General features: G+C 41.5%; 2 protein-coding genes across 3 annotated transcripts; one reads left to right on the forward strand and one right to left on the reverse strand.

The window, feature by feature from the left end:
• Nucleotides 1-3,268: 3,268 nt before the first annotated feature.
• On the forward strand, nt 3,269-10,817 carry cx43.4 (connexin 43.4). 2 transcript variants are annotated; one of them, XM_026377313.1, is made up of 3 exons: nt 3,269-3,429; nt 8,156-9,329; nt 9,460-10,817. In XM_026377313.1, exons 2-3 carry the CDS (start codon nt 8,183-8,185, stop codon nt 9,471-9,473), a joined length of 1,161 nt encoding a protein of 386 aa, XP_026233098.1. In that variant the 5' UTR covers nt 3,269-3,429; nt 8,156-8,182; the 3' UTR covers nt 9,474-10,817. The 2 variants fall into 2 exon arrangements, with proteins under 2 accessions (XP_026233098.1, XP_026233099.1); XM_026377314.1 differs by lacking the exon at nt 3,269-3,429 and adding an exon at nt 6,269-6,287.
• A 756-nt stretch (nt 10,818-11,573) lies between these two features.
• On the reverse strand, nt 11,574-21,619 carry LOC113172853 (lactase-phlorizin hydrolase). The gene is made up of 18 exons (XM_026375883.1): nt 21,007-21,619; nt 20,513-20,583; nt 19,638-19,715; nt 19,457-19,550; nt 18,696-18,780; nt 17,938-18,613; nt 17,008-17,656; nt 15,368-16,918; nt 15,002-15,270; nt 14,622-14,912; nt 14,340-14,538; nt 13,863-14,065; nt 13,676-13,782; nt 13,416-13,547; nt 13,038-13,261; nt 12,697-12,933; nt 12,350-12,498; nt 11,574-11,615 (listed from the first exon to the last, which is right to left on the reverse strand). Exons 1-18 carry the CDS (start codon nt 21,617-21,619, stop codon nt 11,574-11,576), a joined length of 5,670 nt encoding a protein of 1,889 aa, XP_026231668.1.
• Nucleotides 21,620-21,956: the final 337 nt, after the last annotated feature.

A 21,956-nucleotide genomic window follows, 5' to 3' on the forward strand; every position in this document is an offset into this window, starting at 1 on the left:
ATAGAGAAAAGAAATAGCTTTATTTGTAATATGGTGACACAAACACACATCGCCTCCTGCTCTAGGTAACATAATAACATGTGTTAGAGACTTCTGGAGTGTGAGTAATATTTTTTCTACGTTCATGGCCCCCCAGAGCATTTCAGCAAGAGCTGGCCACAACGTTATCCCAGTAGAACTTGCACAACCATTTGAGCTGAAAAATAGTTTGTCTCTTCAAAAGTGCGAGTGTATGTGGGATGTGTGCGTGCTGCAAGAAACAAAACACCACAAGGGGATGATTCACTCTGGGTCAGGTCCTGCAAAAAAACACAAGGGCAACTCTTGAGCAAATGCCCTTTCACCTCTTTTAGATAAGTTGCAACATCACATTTGTGGAGCTGTAAGGAGACAACGTTGTTTAGCAGAGTCATTAGAAAACGTCTAGACAGATTTGTTTGAAACCAAAACAATATAAGGCGTAGAATAAAATCAGTGACACCTTTTAAAGCCTTTCTGCATGAATGTAGATGAATTTTAAATGCTATTTGTGTTTTAAACTGTTGACGCCCACACTCAAACAGTACAACAATACAAGAATGTCTAAATCTCCTCCACTGGGTAATCATGGGAAACTTGAGCAAGCAGCTTGTAGGCTGTGTGTCAAACATTTATACAAAGATCAGTAAGTTTTCCTATTAACATGCTAAAGAGGTGCTTTTGGCCATCACACATATAGATGGAAGAAAAAAAAAAAAAAAGATCTCCAAAGCTCTAAATACCGGCTTAGTTTAAATTCATGTCAAGATGTAACCACACTTCTTTTCTCAGATGTGGCACATCTGAATAGCTTATCCTGTCCAAATGACACCATAGCGTACTAGGAGTCTCAAAATAAAGGAAGTGAAAAACAGCCTCGTATTTAAGGGGCTTGTTAGCGACCAAACTGCCAGACAAGAAGACCCACACATAAAAAAAAGAATTATTTATACCAAAATAAAGAAAATAAATTACGAAACATATAACCACGCTCTGGACCCATTAAAAAGGCCAAACAAATGAGACCGGACTGATGCAATATAAATTTCACAAACAAACTATGGTAAGCCCAAACCACATAACCAAAGACAAACTAACGTAATGAGCCAAACACAAAGGCAAGCATATATATTGGCTGATCAGGCCATTTTGAAACGAGAGGGGTTACAGAGACAAACTACTACTAATTAAATTACTAATTAAACAACAAATAAACTCAACAAAAATCAGTTTACATAAAACTAACTTAATGTAGCTGCCTCAAATATAATGTAATCTGAAGTCTAAACAAAATTACAGCACCAGAACATCTAATTTCCACTTTATAGTTGAGCTCTTGGTCTGGTCCTTCAGCATGGAACAAGGTGCCGCCCTCAACCACATCTTTTGCCAAACCAGCAGGAGAAGTCAGTCAGGTAACCCTACAGACAAAAGAAAGAGCTCTAATATAACAAATAAGGAAAAACAATTAGGATAAACATGCCTGCTTCCTTTGGCAAACAGTGCTGTATCCAAAGTACTAATAAACTCAATTCTAAGCCAAATGTGTCGATGCTGTGGGTGAGTGTGTAACTTAAACCTGTCATTGTGCGCTTGTGGATACAGACATCTCTAGGCTTTAATGGTAACATTAAATATATATTTATATAATATATAATCAGTTATAATGGTGATTTTCCAGTCATACTCATACACTACAATTGTGACCCGTGTAAAAGTGTGTTCAGGACTAACTGCTGACGCTAATATCTGAAATATACACATGAACACTCAAAACCTCAACCAGAATAGATGTGGAATATTAATCCACATGCAAAGATGCCAATTTACTGCGTTAGCAAAAAGAGAACTCAATTCAGCCTTAAGGAACCACAAGTCCTGACTGTTCAGTCTTCAGAAGATCTTTTTTAGTCATTTGGGCTGTGGTTTACCAGGGCACCCCACATTACGCCATAGGAATAAAAGCATGCTTGTGGCTCACAATAGCGCTTCGCTGCTCCCTAAGAAGGGGGAAGGGCTCCGCATTCCTCTACTGACCTCCTGTTTGCAGCAGATATTATTCAATAAATGTCGCTTTTAATGTGCTTTCACCAGCCAGTGCCAGCTATTAATAAGATGAGATAAAGCATGACAGACCCTGATCTTTACTGTCCGTTCGCTACAATCAATATGTGAAAGTAGAGGAGACTTGCTTTGTCTGCGTTTTTTGGTCCGAGAGGTGGGCAAGGCATGAGGACTGGCAATTCAGGAGGTCCGGGAAAAACAATGTGATCATTCACTGTGACTGACTAGCTCTGGAGACTGATGCTGACTGGATGCCTACAATATTTAATCAGGGTAACCGTGCACATCTCATTTAAGTCATGTATCCGGGAAAAGTGCAGAGTAAGCCTACTGAAAATTCAACAGCTTAAAGGAAACCTCAGCTCTGATAGAGTGCACGACCATCAACATAGTGCAGAAGATGGATTCACAATAACGAGTCCACATAGTACTGAATCTCTCTATGTGGTGATTCATGACACTCCCTGGTCTAGACCCCTTTTAGTCCTAATGTAGGACATAAATCATGGATCAAAATAGTGCATGCTAGTCTTTGTCCTGTAGTAATGAACGTTAAGTGTAGCATGTAGCTTCAAAGATGTGCTAAGGGCGAGGGTTGAGGACATGCACATGCTGCTCTTGCCAAATAAAAAGTGTGACATGGGGAAATGGGGCTCTGGCGAGGGCAAACGCTTCTGCACATCTGCATCAGCAGGAAGCGCACGCAGTGCTGCTTGGCTTGTCTGTTGTTCCATATATCCCCACCAAAAACAAATTGCTTGCCGGTGATAGGCCTGCTGCCTGACAAACCACACAAACTTTTGTTGTTCTGTGTGTGTGTGTGTGTGCAACTGCTGCTATCATCACCTGCAGCCTGGAGCAAAAATGTGGAGATAACACATTTGCATGACAACAAGGTGGAGCACGTCTGTTAGTAACAATTAAAATACTTATTAATGTTTGAAAGCAGCTGTGCACCTCATGTATTAGACACTCTGCAACAGCCTTATAGCAATAAACCAGATTCTCGGCCTTTGCTTTCTGAGTGCCACAGATTTCAGTGACTTATTATTCCCAGTATCCTGACTTGTTCTGGAAAGAGGAGGAGAGGATTGCATCAGGAATGCTGGCGCAGACAGGGGGTGGGGTACCCGCTGGAACTGGGAGGAGAAACGGGGGATTTGGGAACAGTCTTTGTCCTCACCCCGCAGCACAGCACACAGCTGGAGAGAGGACAGGACGCACACTGGATGGCTTTGAGAGCCATCAGACAGGAGGCTTTGCGTTTCTTGAAGAGAAAACCGAGGAAAAGCAGACGAACTTTAAAAAGCGTCGAGACCGGACGTGAAGATTAAATCCCAAGTTGAGGTAAGAAGGAGCTCAAACAAAGCGCAGCAGCATCACTTAGCCGTGTAGCTTTTGGCTAACAAAGGTGCTGCGCGTTTAAGTTTTATCTCGGTCCGTTTTGCGCCGGGAGTTGTTTTAAAGCCCCGTTTGTCGTTTCTGCGCTTCAACAACCCGCGTCCACGACGTTAGAGTCTCCGAATAGACGCGTTTTGAACGCGGCTCAGTTTTAGCTCCAGTCAGGGCGCACAGGCTGGAGGAGGCTGCGCTAATTAGCGTTACACCACCGCGCAAATTGCTCTTATTGTGCGCCGATCGTGGCGGCACATTCACTGGAAACGTGTCGTCTGCAGTTGTAGAAACACGTGTTGTAGTAAATCTGCCACATGTGTGAATTATTTTAATCAGTCTGAAGGAAAATCTCGGCGCTGTGGACCGGACTCCATGAAGGAAGGACGCGCAGGGATCTGTCTCTGGATATTTCCACTGGCTGTCCTCCGCCGCCAGCTTAAATTCTCAGTAATGTCTTTAAAGCTTTAAGTTGTTTCTCAGTGACTTTGTCCTAAAGTTACGATGTTAACTTTAAACACTGTCGACTTACTCAGTGATGTGTGTGGAGCATGTGGAGCCACCGCCGTGACGTCTTCCCGTTGGCCACGAGGATGGTTTATAACACGGGAGTTTTCCATTTCTCATTAAAGTGGTTATGAGTTCAGTAGGTTATGAAAAACTAGACCCACACCGTGTTGTTTATTAGTGTCTTTAAGTTTTAGAACCGACTTGTGTTTTTAACTTTTAGTTAGTTTTGTGTTCAGAGACGTGAAGGGCGTGTGATTTCATATTTTCCTACTCATTTCTCAGTCCAGTCTTGGACCCATGATCTTCTTTTTTCCTTTTCCGGCCTCCTCCTCCTCCTCCTCCTCGGCTCCAGGGCCTCTCGGCTCCAGGGCCTCTCGGCTCCAGGGCCTCTCGGCTTCAGGGCTGTGGGATACGTGTGAGGGATCTCCATAAGTAGTCTGCCAGATGTGAGGGTCACAAAAGCCTCTCTGTTGTGCAGGGTCGATCAGTGAAGTGCTGCACATAGACCAGGACACCTCTGGAGATGAGGCAGGTCCTACAGTAAATGTGATCGCTTGTGTGCGTTCACTTGAGTTTAAAGTTGTTTATTAGTGAGCAGACTTTGTCTTAAGTTATTTTTTTGTGTGTATCTGGGAAGACACACAGTTGATATGAACATCAAAGCAGCTTTCCATAATTAAGTTGGTATTGATTATGTCGACCAGAATCTTTCTGAACGTTAAGACATTCTAGATATTGCTTAGTTGAATCGTTTTTTCTATCGGATTCTAATCAAAGATCAAAAGTAACTTTTAATGTTTCTTATTATTATTGTAGGACTCACTCACTATCAGATCTATAGGAAAGAGTTGGAGATATGAAGATGGGTAACTGTTATCTACCATCCAGCAGGCAGTTCGTTGTGATGGTTATGGTTAAGGTAAGGCAGTACAGTGGGGTTAATGAGTGTCCTCACACTGACTGCCTTACAAAAGTGTGTGTGTGTGTGTGTGTGTGTGTGTGTGTGTCTGTATACACAAGCGGTTTAGATCAGCTTTCTAACACACACACTAACTCTTACATTGCTTATGGAAGTGAACTTTGACAACAGGGCAGCTCCAGCATCAGTTAAGCTGAATGACAAGCAGTGATGACTTCTTTCCTATGTGTCTTGAAGGCTTAGTCAACATTGCAGATTTCTTTTGTAGATGAAGCCAGAGGCAGAATATAACTGAGACAAAGCTTTATGGCAGCTCACAAACTTTAATTTTCCATTTAAAATTTAGTTGGTTTACTGTTCTTGTATGCATTTTCCTAAATCCACATGCCTCCACTACAAAACTTGTGTTGGTGTTATTTATATTGATGATATTGACCTGGCTATGAAGACGTGGCGCTGTTGTTCAGGTGGTTGCATGGTGTAGTGGCAGAAAGCCATAGGTGGTGACGGTGGTAGCTAATGTTAGCAGTAAATGAAAATGATGAATAAGTACAGGAAAATATGAAGTGGTTGTGTGTGTGTGTGTGTGTGTGTGTGTGGGGAGGAAAGTACAGAAATGCATTTGACTGCATATTGACAGGATAGTAGTTATTTTACTCCTTCTCCTTTTATGTGTGTCTTTCTACATGTAAACACATATATTACATTACACATGATGAAAAGTTGCTGCTACTAAATGGAAAGGTTTAGGCATCATTCTAACCCTTTATTTATCAAGGGCTGGTTTCCTCCAAGCTTACCATTAAATGCCACATTTATACAGTAGTGCCATTTACACCTGGGAGTAGGCTTAAGCAAACAGTTCTTAGGAAAGACATCTTGTGGAGCACTTTGCAGGATGTACGGATGTTACAAGGCAAAGAAGTGGGCTATATTAGGAAACACGGTTTGTTCGATGTATTGTCTAAACAGATCATCATTCAGATAATGAGGAAAATACAGCCTCTGAGGTGGCATTTGTATTGTTGCACCTTGCTGTTCGCACGCAAGGTGCAAATAAAACCAATTGTTGTTCAACAAATGGGACATAAGAGAAGGAAAGAGGAGTTCAAACGCACAATGACTTCTCACCTCCACACACGAACGCCATTCAAAGTGGGTGTGAATGTAGGACCATTTGTTTTCTAGCCCATCTGTTTTGTAAAGTTACAAAAACAGTCAAATGGCTCTAATCAATAGATGTCTTTACAGCAGGAACATTCCTGGGGACCAGGATCCTTTAAGCAGGGGTGTCCAATCCTCGTCTTCGAGGGCCACTGTCCTGCTTGTTTTGCAACCAGCTCTGCACTTCCAGCTTCTGATTGGCTGAACACACCAGATCCAGGTAATCAACAGTGGGTAGAGCAGAGACGGTAGGAAAACTTGCACGATAGTGGCCTTTGAGGACCGACATTGGACACCCCTGCTTTAGAGGAATGTCAGCCCACGTTTCCGCCCAAATTAACGCCAGAGGAGTCAGGTTCTGAATTGAGTTCAGAGGCTGTAGTAGGACTTTCTGAAGTCCAGGAACTATTCGACAAAACCTGCTGCACATATAAAAAAGCCACTTCTAGCTGTACTTTTGATATCTCAGTGGGTTAATGTGTTCAATTTTCTTTGGCCGTCCTGTGGGAAGTCAAATTAGTAGCAGTAAGGTAGCTGCTGTTCAAAGTATTAAACACAGGTTGCCTTTACTTAACTTGTGATTAATAGTTTAAATATATTGGCAGAAGTTAAAGAGTAATAGATTTATTGAAAGTGGATTTGGGTAGGAAATCTCATTTTTATTTCAAACAGTTAATATAGTTATACAAGCTTGGACTATGCAGGAATAGAGAGCTGTTTAATCACACTTCTGAAATGTATTGTGAATTGTGTACAGTCATGTGCTGTGTAGGACCAAGATTTCCCAAATCAGGTTTTTGATACCTACCCAAGGTTATGTTTGATTACACATAGTTGGTTTTAGTCAAGAGCAAGCTCCTTGCTGATCTTAAAGACAATTCCAGACATAAAAGTAATGAGATTGTTCTATGACAACCTTCCTATCAGAGATGGATTAGTACAGTTTTTTTTTAGTTTAGCTTTGTTGCACATACAAGGTATTAAAGTTTGTGGAAGTGGGTTATTGCGCTGCAGAAGTTGTAGAGGTTTCTCAGAGAGGGTGTGAAACCTCAGAAGTTCTTGATTGCCTCTGCAGTCCTTTAACTGTCCCTGCTTAACTGTATCTTTGTTATCGCACTCAGATCATTAACTCATAATTACCAGCGTGACTGTGACCTGGGTTTTGTAAATGTTCAGCTGAGAATAGAAAATCACATACAGTCGTGTTGGCATTTTGCATGTGGTGCAATGCAGCCTTGAGTGATGTCGGTTACCCTATATACACTCACTGACCACTTTATTAGCTACAACTGTACGACCTAATGCAATCCAATACAGCAACACTGCCATGTTCTTACCTTTGAGGTTGTAGTTTCTCAGTTTGTGTTAAAAAAACAAACAAACAAAGGGATTCTTTTAGTATTATTATGGGGTCATAGTGGGTGCTTGAGGCATACAGGAGTGCATTATTTCCACCTACTTACTAATAAAGTGGCCAGTTGGTGTACAGCTGGTCATAACTTTGATTACAATCATGTGAACAACCAAGCAGAGTGTTTTCTTTATCAGCATGATGTGCCTCCTGCAGCCTGTTTGCTGTCATGGTGTGGTCATGCAGTCTTCAGAAAGGCCTAGTGCAAGCATATCTTTGTTAGGGGTGTTTGACTGAACATGTCCATGTAATGGTGAAGTAGACCTGAGATGAATATAATTTCTATCCAACACTGTTCAATTCAATTCTGAATGAGTTGAAATAAACCTTTTGTTGCTTGTCTGAGTTGCAGAAGCTCCTGTACCAGTAAAAGCAAAATACGAGATGAATTAATTCTGACAAGACACCCAATGGTAACAGGTGGATGGCATTAATTAGCATTTTTGTAGAAATTGCTTGAACTATGTGGTACGTTTGCCTGGAAACTCGCTTTACATAGACATACATAACAGTGGTACAATGGCTCCACCTTGTGGCCATCTTTTGGGAAAAACATGCAGTCAAGATGAGCACTTTTAAAATGTGACTTACCATGTTTATGATAAACAATGTTTACAGATGTTGCTGTCAGACCACTTTTTCTGGTACATTTTAAAAGTATTTTTTCCCTTTCACAGGTTTGAGAGGTCCCTTTTTGTTCCAAAATGAGCTGGAGTTTCCTCACACGTCTGTTGGACGAGATCTCCAATCACTCCACCTTCGTGGGCAAAATCTGGCTCACGCTCCTCATTGTCTTCCGCATTGTTCTGACAGCGGTTGGAGGAGAGTCAATCTACTATGATGAACAGAGTAAATTTGTGTGTAACACGCAGCAACCTGGTTGTGAGAACGTGTGCTACGATGCGTTTGCGCCTTTATCGCACATACGCTTCTGGGTCTTTCAGGTGATCATGATCACCACCCCAACCATCATGTACCTTGGCTTTGCTATGCATAAGATCGCCCGTATGGACGATGTTGACTACCGGTCCCGGGGCAGAAAGAGGATGCCTATAGTCAGTCGTGGCGCAGCCCGGGACTATGAGGAAGCAGAGGACAATGGGGAGGAGGACCCCATGATCCTGGAGGAGATTGAGCCAGAAAAGGAAAAGGAAGTCACGGAAAAGCCCAGCAAAAAGCATGATGGCCGGCGCCGCATTAAGCGAGATGGTCTGATGAAGGTTTACGTCTTCCAGCTGCTGTCACGTGCCATCTTTGAGGCCTCGTTCCTGTTGGGACAGTATATCCTTTATGGGCTGGAAGTGGTACCATCATATGTATGCACGCGGTCTCCCTGCCCGCACACAGTAGATTGCTTTGTCTCACGCCCTACGGAGAAGACCATCTTCCTGCTCATCATGTATGCAGTCAGCGCCTTGTGTCTGTTGTTCACCTTGCTGGAGATCCTTCACCTCGGCATTAGTGGTATTCGTGACTGCTTTTGTGCACCGAGGTCTCGGCCTTCCACGCCTCGTCACCCAGCTCTGTCTAGCCAGAGGTCATCTATCTGCCGCCAGCCCTCTGCGCCACCCGGTTACCACACAGCTCTGAAGAAAGACCCAACAGGAAAGATGGGCTTTAGGGATAATCTGGGAGACTCGGGCCGTGAGTCGTTTGGGGATGAGGCTTCATCACGGGAGCTTGAGAGGTTGCGCAGGCACCTAAAAATTGCCCAGCAGCACCTGGATTTGGCGTACCAGACTGAGGAGAACAGTCCGTCACGCAGCAGCAGCCCAGAGTCTAATGGTACTGCAGTTGAGCAGAACAGGCTAAACTTTGCCCAGGAGAAGCAGAGCAGTACATGTGAGAAAGGTAAAGCTTCAATCTTTATTCTTTCATAGGGCCTTTATTTTTAATTTATTTATTTATTTTAACCTGCCGTATAACTCTCATCAAGTCAAGATGCTTTACTCACTCACTCTGACTTCACCTCTGTTCACAGGTCTCCGAGCATAAGATGTCATCAGCAGTTTACATCGGGAGCCGTGAACGCACATAAGGGAATCAAACAGGGAGTGTGTGTATATGTGTGTATGTGACCTTGTGAATTTGCTTGAGTTTGAAGTCAGCCCAAGCCTTCCAGTGTTACGTCCAGCCATGGTCGAGCATCGAGTCAAACGAAGAGGAGAATGGTCGTCTCAACCCAGCAATACTTGAGAGGCCTACCTGTGTGAAGATCCAAAGTGCTTACAGACTATAGTGCAACAAGAACAGTTAAGGTTAACATTTACTTCTCCCTCAGGGCAGCTATTTTTTTTTTTCTTGCTTTTTCTATTTTTATTGTGAGACTTAGCTTATTTAGTTAAGAGTTGGAAGTGTCTGTTCATGTTGACAGTGAGTGCATCTCAAGTTTGCCTTATACATAAACTGGAACTTATGGCATTTTGTTAAGGCCAGGCCAAGCCTGAGTGAGTGCCTGTAGATGCAAACAAAAGGTTGATGGACAAAGCACCACTCATAAAAGAAAGGTACTGAAGTTATAGTCGTAGATGAAGACTTTCAAAGGTTTATTTCAAGTGTGTCACATTTTCTTACAGTTTTTGTGACCGCACAACAGTCCCAGTGCCTGGTATAGTAACTGGAACACACTTGGGGTGCCTTTGTCCAAAGGAATAAACAAATCTGGGTAATGCTTGAAAAACATGTAACTCATGGTATTGTCTTGTATTTGATATGGTTTTATTTTTGTATTAGTTTAGACTATTGTGGTTTTGTAAAAGGCTCTTGTCACTGTGGCCAAAACCTTTTTTTGAATGACATTCACTGCTGTCTTAGCTCCCTGAAGCCTGATCCAGTCTGTGGACTGGTGCGTTCCGAATATGGTTCGGTACAATTTCAACTGCAAGGTTTTGTTTCCTGTTGTAGTTGCAATGGTTTTTTTTTTTCTTTGTAGTACTCGAACAATAACCTCCAGTTCATTTTATGAGGTACACAACATTTTTGGCCAGATTTTTATTTATTTTTTTGGTATTTTACTTTTAAACTATGGACCCAAATTTAATTTTATCTGTTGGTTAAATAAGGGATAATACCGTACTGTCATGTTCCATGTTCCAAGTGCTGATTTCTGAATTAGTGTTGTCACTGTTCCAGAGTCTCAAAGAGGGTTGTAAATGATGTGATCATTTCAATGTGAACTCAGTGGCTTGAATGCGCTTGGATGCCAGCTTTTGTATTTTGAATCGTGCCCACAGTGCCATTTTTGCCGACTCAGATATTGTCATCTCAACTTATTTTTGATCAATGCTTTTTGTACTTTTTATACTTTTTGTATGAACAATACCTTGTGGTTAGTTTTTAAAATACATTTTTTTCAACAAATACGCCTTGTGGTGGTTTTTGATGTTGTGTTCAATTTTCAGCTACACTGAAGTTAAATTGGGCAGTGATGTGAAGTAGCTTAGCACGTATGTATACAGTAAATACTGCACTTAAAGCACATATTTGAGGGATTTCTCAACATTGTCTACAATTTACTTCACGTTAATATCACCATATTTAAGAGGCAAATATAGCTTTACTCAACAATTTTACTAGTTACATGGAAAATGATACATAATACAGTGCCATTATAAGGCTTTGTGAATTTCACATGTGATTTAGAAACTATCCAGTAGCAGTAATCCAAATTATAATTGCAACATATCACAACCGTGTATTAACCAGTCAAAATAAACTCCATTACTATTGGATGAAATGAAAGTGATAAACACAATAGTGCATCAATAATTATAAGCTAATATTCACTGAAATTAGGCATTTTGCATCTCTACCTTTGATACTTTTAGCTCATATTGTTTTTGCATAAGTTACATTTTGATTAGATTCCCTTTACTTGTAACAATATACACGCCCCTTTAAGGTATTAGAACGGTTCCTTTATTTTTGCTGTAGACTGAAAACATTTGGGTTTGACATCAAAAGATAAATATGAGAAAAAAGATTGTGATCAGCTTTAATTTCCAGGTGTTTATGACTGGATCCAATACACAACTTAGAAGATAGCACCCTTTGTTTGAATTCCCCCGTTCTACATAGGTAGTCTTACCTTATAGTCTACACTGGTATTACTGCCCTCAGTAGGTAAATGATCTGACACTGTAGACAAGAGATTCACAGTCAGAAGTCACATTTTACAGTGTTTAATTAGCATTTAGCTTGTTTTCTTTTTAAAAAAATTATCAGTGCAGTTGCAGTTGATTATCACAAAACTAGTTACTATGGTTTGGTAATTCCAGTTTGTCAGGAAAGTAATAACATCCCATAACAGTAATAGTCTTTCTGGGATCTCACATGCTGAGCACACAAAAAATTAGTTTCAACTGCCTCGTGACCGTGTCTCCAGTCCTCGGTACAGTGTCCAGTCACACTTGAACCCACATGCGACACCTGTTGTGGCTGTTGGCAAGCCAGGGTTTACATCTGTCATTAAACTGGACCTAACCGATGCCATTTCCTGGCCTCCTGAAAGGCAACAGAGCGTATACCCTCATTATGGGTACTGGAGCAGCAAAGGTTCTTTTCTAAATAGTAACACCAAGCAGTAAATCCAAATGGAGATAATCGGAAATGTATCATAATCAAACATTTATAGCTGAACAGCAAGTGACATACTGGAATGTTATTGAATAAGCAAATAAGGTTTTTCATGGCAAAGGGACAAAGGTATGATTTTTAAAGCATGCAGTGAAAGTCTAAAATATATCATAACTTTATTAAATTTAGAGTTCAGCTTGTCTATATGAAGATACTGACATTCATTACGCGTTTTACATTTTTTTCTCCAGTGTTATAGTTTCTATGAAGTATTTTTTCTTAGGTTGTTTTCTTGCCACAAAGACGCAAACAAATAAACAAATAGCTCCAAACATTACAACAATCAGTAAAGCAAATGTGGTGTTAAGTCCGGTCTCAGCATCACTGGCCGATAGCTTCATACCCAGGAAGTTCACAGTGTCGTCGGTGATTGGCTCAATCGTTCCTGCAGAAAAGACACCAAGGTTCTCATATTCATTCTTTAGTAGCTTGGTGACAGTAAGTCTACATGTTAACATTGGAAGTGTTTGCTCTTGATTTAGTGATAGTCAAGTATAACAACCTCTTGTTCTTGTACATATTAAAGAGATACACTATTTTTGTATGCTCCAAGTGAGTGAACCTAAGCAGCTCTGCAGTTTACCTTCAGGCTCAGTGTTCAAGCACTCGTGGGGCTCCAAAGCGGGGTCAGGGAACCCATTACAGGTGATGATTGTAGAATAGTTGGCAACAGAGGCCTTGGCCACTCGAGGAAGGTTGGGGTCTGAGCGGTTGACATAGAAAAGGCCAAATCTCTCCGCAAAGCCAGTGGCCCACTCTAAGTTGTCCATCAGCGTCCAAGCTGTGTAACCATAGATATCCACATCATCTAGCAAGTACGCTGTAAGGAGAGAAACGGCTTTTGGTAAGTTGTTGGTATGACTTTTAAGAAACTGTCTCTCTCTGTCTGTGCTGATTCTGAATACATTACTTGACATTTAATACCTTTCAGCAACTGGTTGATGTATTTTTCATAGTAGTAGCTCCTTTGAATATCATTCAGGTCAACAGACCCCCGCTCTGAGATGCCATTTTCAGTGATGATAATTGGTGGGTTTCCATACTCTTCCTTGATGAAGTTTAAAATCCTCCGGAATCCGAATGGTGAGACCTTGAGCCAGGCAGAACCCGAATCCAGCCAAGTACGATCAGCGATTGTTCCCACGCCTCTGTTAAGATCGACAATGAAGTTCAGAAAAACAAGAAAAATTGGGGAAAGAATCTTCTCATGGAATCTTTTCTGTGAACAGCACTAAATAAATTGGCCTGTTCCCATGAGTACAGGTCATGTGGTTACTGTGCTACAGTTATATTGGTTCCTACCTGTCAGCATCGTAGTGCTGAAGGTTTCCAAAATCCACAGGGAATGCCAGGACAGTGGTGTAATGGTTGAAGCCAAAATAATCATAGGTGCCCTTTATCCTCTTGATCTCCTCAGGTGAAAATTCGGGCAGCCTGGAGATATTGAAATTAAATATTTGAATGTATTCAATAACTAAGACAGCAAATAGTCACTGCTGTTATAAAATTATACATATTCTCTTTTAAGCACTAACAATATGTAATAGTTTCTTTTATAATACCGAGATTTCAGCAGTCCAGCAGCTAAGCTCCTCTCTCGGATGATTGTCTTCATGGTATCACTGTAGTCTCCATTAAATATGGGGTGAGCAAACCAGCCAATTTGGAACTGCACAAAGAGACATGACAGCCATGAGAGATTCCAGCTAGTGCCACACACGTCTGCTGAAAAATGTGATTGTATTGTACCTGCACCACACGTCTCGCAGCATCATAGTCCTCCTGCTTGTAGGGATTTCTGGGTTCTGACCAGTCAGAGTTGATAGTCATGGAAATAACTCCTTTCTGTGTGGCTCGGTACTTGTCATTGTAGAGGTGCCAGACCTCAGCGTGAGCTTTAATCAGGTTGTGAGCCACGATGTAGGGCAGAGTGCCTGGACGGAAACTGATTCCTAGACACACGCAGAGTAACAGACACATTTTCAGGTTTGTGTAACTGCTTTTTTGTCATTGTGGTTGGTAAAGGTCTACAGAGGTTACAGAAAAGAGGACGTGTGTTTCAAAACACAGTGGTTCTAATCTTTCTCTCACTTAGTTTCCTTCTTGATCTTATAATTTGGTGTCATAGAAGAACAAATGTGATAATGCTGTTTTCAACTTTTTAATCATCCAATAATGGACTAGATTTAAGTGTGAGGTAGGATTTAATATTTTATAAAGGAATACCTGGAGCAGCTGTTCCATAGCCATGCCCTATGTTAGCTACATTGTACGGCTCGTTAATGGTGATCCAAAATTTCACTTTAGGACCAAGATGGCTAAAAATTATGTCAGCATAATCCGTGAATCTGGCAATGATTGTTTCATTCTCCCATCCCCCAACGTCCTGCAGAGCTTGTGGAAGGTCCCAGTGGTAGAGAGTGACCTGACAGCAAAGAAAACAACTCAAGTTTACCTCATGTACCACTGCAATTTTTTTTTTGTGATGCTGACAACAATTATACTTACATGAGGCTGGATGTTCACAGCAAGCAATGCATCTATCAGTCTCTGGTAGTAGTTGAGTCCAGCGTTGTTGATGTGATTGGTGGTGCCATCAGGAAGCACCCTCGGCCAGGATATGGAGAAACGGTAATGGGTCACTTTAAGTTGCTTCAACATAGCAACATCTTCTTGTATTTTATTGTAACTGTCACAGGCTATGTCCCCTGTGTCATCATCGAACACCCGGAGAGGAGTGTGAGCAAACGTGTCCCAGATGCTGAGACCTTTTCCATCTGCTCTCCATCCCCCTTCAATCTGGAAGCAGTCACATATGTTTAAGTAGACATAATCAGAATTGAGAATATATTTGAAATTCCCTGAACAGCTCCGATCTAAACAGTTACCTGGTATGCTGCTGTTGAAACACTCCAAATGAAATCTTTGCGGAAATGTCCATAAAGCATTTTGTCGTCATCTGGTATGGGGAAACCATTATCCTTTATGACCTGATAGTAGAAGTGAGCTGAGTACTTTGGGGTCCTTGGCCGGTTGGGATTGGTGAAGTCCACATGGTGCAATCCAAATCCAACTTTGTACCCATTAAGCCACTCAAAAGAATCCATGAGAGATGTTGCTATGTATCCCTTCACCTTCACACCATCAATGTCATAGGCTGTTATTAAAATATAAATACACACAGATAAATGATTAAGGACAAATATCAAAACAGTTGTGACAATTAGTATCTATAGAAATCTATTAATGTACACCTTTGAGGGCCTCGTCAATATATGTCTTGTAATAAAACACTCTGGCAGGGTCATCCCAAGTTGTCTTTGAATCTGTAGCTACTCCGTTCTCTGTGATGTAAATCTCTGGATCTCCGTATTCTTCCTTAATCCAGTTAAGAAGTCTTCTCAAGCCCCATGCAACAGCTCTCTGCTTATCAATGGCCGTGCTTGGTGAATCACTTTCCTCCGCTTCTGAAAAATCCCTGTCATATTCATAAGATTTTGGGGAAAGCCTTAATGTAGCATGGCGAGCTATTTTTGTAGTGTAGTGATTTACACAGAACATGTCAGCAGTTCCCCTGATGAAGCTCTTTTCTTCTTCAGTGAAAGAAGGTAGCCTTGACTCTGAAAGGCGTTGGAGCTCACTCTTGTTTCCAACTTGCCACTTCATTGCATCAGGATAGTCACCGTTCTTGAAAATAGGGTGTGCAAACCAGCCAAGTTGGAACTGCAGAGCACGGTCAGCAGCCACCACTTCCCTGGGAACATTAACATCTTTAGGTTCAAACCAATCTGCACTGAGCGCAATGGATACTAGACCACCTTGGGACTTGCGATACTTGTCATCATACGTGTGGTAGGCTGTGGCGTGAGCTTTTATCAGGTTGTGTGCAACTGTATATGGTGCAGTTGCTGGATTTTTTATATTGGGTGGAATCTCTCCAAGTCCATATCCTGACCATGCAATTGTGTAAGGCTGGTTAAAGGTCATCCAGAATTTCACTCTGTCTCCGAAAGTGGCAAAACAGAAATCACAAAAGTCATTAAAAATGTCAATCATTTCTACATTGGCCCAACCACCAAGGTTATGCAAAGCTTGAGGGAGGTCCCAGTGATAGAGTGTCACCATTGGGGTAATGTTATGCGCTAAGAGGCCATCAATGAGCCTGTTATAGTAGTCAACACCTTTCTGGTTCAGGGAGGTACGTCTACCATCAGGAAAGATCCTGGACCAGGACAGAGAGAATCTGTATGACTTGACCCTCAGAGCTCGCAGCATGTAAAGGTCTTCATCAAGTCTGTAGTAGCTGTCACAGGCCACATCTCCATTAGCATTAGCAGGAATACTGCCAGGTTTCTGACTAAATGTATCCCAGACACTGGCCCCCTTACCATCAGCATTCCAGGCACCTTCAATCTGATAAGCTGAAGATGATACTCCCCAATTAAAGTCTTGTGGGAAAGTGCCATAGTGATACAATTTTCTTTGGAATTTCGACTGGTGTGAGAATTTCTCCCAGACTACCTTTGATTTAGACGGGACCTCTGAGGGTGATAAAGCAGTTGCGCGGTGGGTGGGTTGCATCTTTACCCCTTTAAAAACGTTGTCTTTGTGTGAACCAAATCCATTTTGCTTGATAATCTCAGAGTAGAAATATGCAGACTGCTTTGGTGTCCTTGATCTGTCTGCGTCTTCAAAGTTGACATGGTGAAGACCAAATCTTTGGCTGTAGCCTTGTCTTCCCTCAAATCCATCCATTAGTGACTGCACTGTAAATCGCTGCACATTCACCCCATCCAAGAGTATTGCTGCAAAACACACAACACCACATAAAAGTTTTACTTATTTCAACACTGTGTCAAGGCGGTTAGCTATCAGAGAACTTCCGGACATTTACCTTTCAGAGCCTCGTTGATGTAACTCCTCATGTACTCTATTCTGCTGGTGTCATTCAGAGTGTCTCCACTGTACATGGTAGGCATCCCATTCCCAGTTATGTAGATAGGTACTTTGGTAACATTTAAATATTCAGTGGAAATGTAGTTGAGAAGCCTTCTGAGTCCCCAAGGTGCAGAGTAAATCCAAGCAGATGCTGTGGTGGGCCATGATGGGTCTACATGTGCCTGGAAGTCACCAACCCCTTGAGGACCAGGGGTGCAGCCACCATCACTAATGTTAACCAAACGTGAGGTATAGTGGTTTAATCCTAAAAAGTCAGCTGTTCCCTGTATTCTCTTTTTCTCTTCAGAAGTGAACACTGGAAGTCTTGCAGGCTCAAAGTGGGTACACTTTTTTCTTTTCTCTTCAATCTGATTCTTGAGTGTCGCTGGATAATCTCCATCTACAAATATGGGATGTGTAAACCAGCCCAGCATAAACTGCAAGTAGCGATCCGCAGCTGCAATGTCTTCAGGTCTGGAGGGGTCCATGGGCTCAGCCCAGTCAGAGTTCAACGCAATGCCTACTTTCCCTCCTTGTTTCATCCTATACTTGTCATTGTAGACATGCCAGGCTTCAGCATGGGACTTGATTATGTTGTGAGTGACCTGAAAAGGAAAAACAATTGATAAAATACTGAAAGCGGATCCGAATCACTATGAAACTGTCTATATCTTTCATTATATCAATAACATTAGGGGCAGCAGTAGCTCAGTTTCTAGAGCAGTTTTCTACAAACCCAGGGCTAGTGGTTCAATTCTTGGTTCCTCCTGGCTGCTTGCTGAGGTGTCTTGGACAGTAGTAGTGCTGATATGTACAGCTGTCTAACCACAACTTCCCCAAGGGGATCAATAAAGTATGTCATTATTATTATTATTATTAGTCTCACCTGATAGGAGGCAACCACATAGTCCTTTATTCCAGGGGGATGCTCACCAGTGCCATACCCAGCATGGCTCACTACCCAGGGGCTACTGAATGTGTTCCATGTCTTGACCCTGTCTCCAAATCTAGAGAAGCAGTAGTCAGCGTAATCCTTGAAGGCATCAACAATGGAAGTGCTATTCCATCCACCAGAGTCCTGTAGGGCCTGGGGCAGGTCCCAGTGGTAGAGAGTGACAACAGGTTGTATGTCGGATTCAATGAGAGCATTGATTAGCTTGTCATAGTAGAGGGCCCCTTTCTCAGATTGGCTGTCTCTGTAGCCAGAGGGGAAAATGCGGGCCCAGGAAATGGAAAACTGGAAGGTGTTTGCTTGAAGACCTCGCAGTTGATAGACATCATAATCCACTTTGTGGTAACTGTCACAAGCTAGATCAGCTGTCTGATTGTCAAAGGCAAGGCCGTCATGACCAAAACGGTCCCAAATAGTCTCTCCCTTCCCACCTTCTAACCAGCCACCTTCAACCTTGAAGGACTCACTGGAGGTGGCCCATTGGAAGCTCACGGGGAATGACTCATTGAGGAAAAGATCTCGCTCTGTTGTGGTCTGGGCCCCAAATGTATCCCTCACATTCTGATAACTGTTTCTGGACATCACCACATGTGTGTCTGGAATACTGTGACTTTTGGAAAAGAGAGGCACATAAAGAAGTACTAATCAAAAAAGTAGGACATACAAATGAATTAGTTTATTTAATCTCTTACCTGTCTGGAGAGTCCCGCATGTCCATCTTACCGAACATGTCCTTTATGTCACATCCCAAAATATTTAGGTCGTTTTTGTTAAGGACTGACATGTTGAAGACAGAGGTACTGACTGTTAGATTACAAAAATTAACTAAATATTCAATCATACAAATATAATGAAGTTATAATGACAGGCTCCGTGACAGTGGACTAGACGTCCCAGCTCGGAGTGCTGGACACAGTGTAAATGATCATAAATGTCCAGTTTGATGCATCAGAAACAATCCTATGCTTTACGCCACCATCCATGTAACTCTGCTTGTAAAACTTTACAGCCACATTGCAAAAACAATCTACACAAATCACTGTCATATTAGAAAGACAACCTTTATGATTATTATATCATAAACCTTTATGATCTTACAATTTTCTGTAGGCTAGCCTTGATGCTGAGTCAGTATTTTTACTTATGAAAAAGATATTTGATCAGATGGTGTTAGTCATAGTATAGACATTACAGACTGTAAATGTTTGTATCTTATATAAATTTTGTTAAAGCCTGTTGAAAATCTGAAACTGATTATGAATTCAAAAAGAACTGTCTCTTTTAGAGCAAGATGGTTTGTCATGAAAACAAATGTAGTTTTAAAATGTTGTGAAAGAGAAGGTTGCAGTGGGGATAAATTATAATTTGTGTTTGTTAAAGATGATTATTAATGTTACACATGGAAAACTAAATAACCACTCAACAATATTATGTCAGCTGTAATGACATTTACCCTGCATGAAATTTCCAAGAAGCTGGAATTGATCGTAGGAGCAATGATGAGCAGTCAATGAGTACATCAGAATTGGTAAATTTCCACTGGATATCTGCAACATAAATCAACATGTATGTGGTTGAAATAAAATCTATAAAAATATAAAATGAGAAGAAACTGTGTGCAATGTTTGCTGTACCTGTAATCTCCTCAGCTCCTTTGCAATGTTTGATGCAGACTCACAGTTGTATTCAATGTGCACTGACAAGACATCCATCTGTTGAAAACAGGAGATCAAGTACATGTTGAAAATGAAAATAAATATAAAATATATTTATAACTTACTATTGCAATGCATGGTCTTGGTGGAAGCTAGTGCAACATTTCTTCTATTAAAAACGTTTTATGGCCAAGTCTTATTATTCACTCATTACAGTGTTAGATTGTGAAAGGACACCTGCTACAATACAGAAAGCATACATTTTGGACAGAGAAAAATCTTTATGTACAATTTGTGTTAATGTAAAATGCTTCAAGAAGTGTGGCTTGACATTTCTTCAAGTATTGAGAGAGCTTTTATTGTTCAAGAGTTAAGATAAGACAGAGAGGGATACAGTGTCTTTTAAAGGTTGATAGAACTCATTTTATCGTGTCGATTTCCTAAATAATCAAGCACAGAACATACTTTTATAGCTTGCCTAGATTAGATTATAATTTCTAGATAGCTTGACAGGGAAACATTTAACAAATAAGAGCCGTCAGCAGAATAACTCCCTCAACGTGCAGAAAAGCATTGATCCAAATCACTCTGCCACTTCAGTAGCAGAATGTCTTTAAAATGAAGCACTGTCGTTGCATTTAGACTCAGATGTAGGTTTCTGTACATGTGTCTTGAGCTTTCACTACTGTGTTCTGGAAGTATTGATGCTTTTTGCTTTAACAAAGCTTGCTTTCATTAACACAGGTAAGATTCAGTTCTCTTGTATGTCTATGAAAATGACAGTCATCATTTTATATATAACTCTGAGTTTAAAAGTTTAAAATGAAAATACACAAGAGGATAGAAGAGCTTACTATGGTTGAAGCTTTGATCTGGGAAAGAATCTCAACATCACTGGCTCTCAACCCCATAGACAGACGTCTCCCTGTAACCACATGGCAACATAAAAGACACTTCTAACAAATGAATTAAATTAATAATGATGTCACAGTGTCATGGTTTACTGGACGCTTGGAGGCACTATGATAAAGTGTCTGCTATGAAGAAGGCCTAGCTGAACAGTGTGCATGCTGAGTTTCTTTTATTGATCTCACCTGAACTCACTATTGAGATAGGCATTCTAATCTATGCATGTGATCTGTGTCCACTTTTAATCTAATCAGGCGAAGGGTTTCAGTTGGTCATAAAGTGATTTGTTCCCTGCTTCATATATTAATTATTACAAAATATGCTAAACTACCAAATGTTCATCCTCTATTCAACTTTTAGAACGACAAATCCTGAAAACACGAAAAGGAATCACCCAGTCCTGTCTTTCCTTTCCTCCTTCTGCATCTGTTTTACCTACCTCCGTAGGTGAAGTGTTGATGGTAGAGCTGGTAGATGTTCTTGCTGACTTGAAGGATATTTTCTATTGAACTGGGTGCACCTGCAGCCTGCCCCTCGTGCCAAACCTCTCCAATGTCACTCAGTATCACCCACGAGTCTGCCAGTGCTCCAAACTCCTGAAAGGCAAACTCAGCATACTGCTGAAACATCTCTACCAGCGCCTGGCTCTCCCAGCCTCCATACCTGGATCTCAGAGCATCTGGCACCGTGGATCCATGAAGGACAACCAGAGGCTGAAGGCCCACCTCCAGCAGCTGTTGCAGGAGGGTCTGGTAGCAGGTGACCACAGCCTGCTGGGGATACCTGGGGAGTCCTCTAGGTAGGAGTTGAGCCCATGACAGCGGCACTTTGAAGTGGGTCACCCCTCTGCTCAGGAGGTACTCAAAGTACTGTTTCGAGCCTGGAGGAATGGGATAACCACAGTCAAAGGCATCAGTCACCTCAATGCCTGAGCTTCTCACTGACTCCTTTGTGAGAGGGCCAGCTAGAAGCACAAACTCCTCCTGTCCATTCACCCCACAACCACACAGACAAAAGACATACAGACACACAGCCCACAACAGGTTGGTCATCATGGCTTGAAAGTGGTGGACTGAAATTCTCCACTAGTAACCAAGCTATTTAAAGCAAGATTGTTTTCTTCTTATTGCATTAGTGCACCATTAAGATCAATATCACAACCAAACCAAGTGCTAGTCACAGTGTTTTATTGCAGCTGCTAGATAGTCAGAAAGACTCTGAACTCACACAGTCAAGAGATAACAGCATCACTCCCTGTACTTGTTTTTGGAAACCATGAAAGCTGTTGAAAGTATAGAGACTCTTGGTTTGTTAGGGCTGGATTAAAAAAACCCTGATTCTGTCTCTATAATATCTGTCTCTAGTAATATAGTAATGTATAATAGAATA

The sequence above is a fragment of the Anabas testudineus genome, chromosome 21 (assembly GCF_900324465.2).
Source record: "Anabas testudineus chromosome 21, fAnaTes1.2, whole genome shotgun sequence".
Classification (NCBI taxonomy): domain Eukaryota; kingdom Metazoa; phylum Chordata; class Actinopteri; order Anabantiformes; family Anabantidae; genus Anabas; species Anabas testudineus.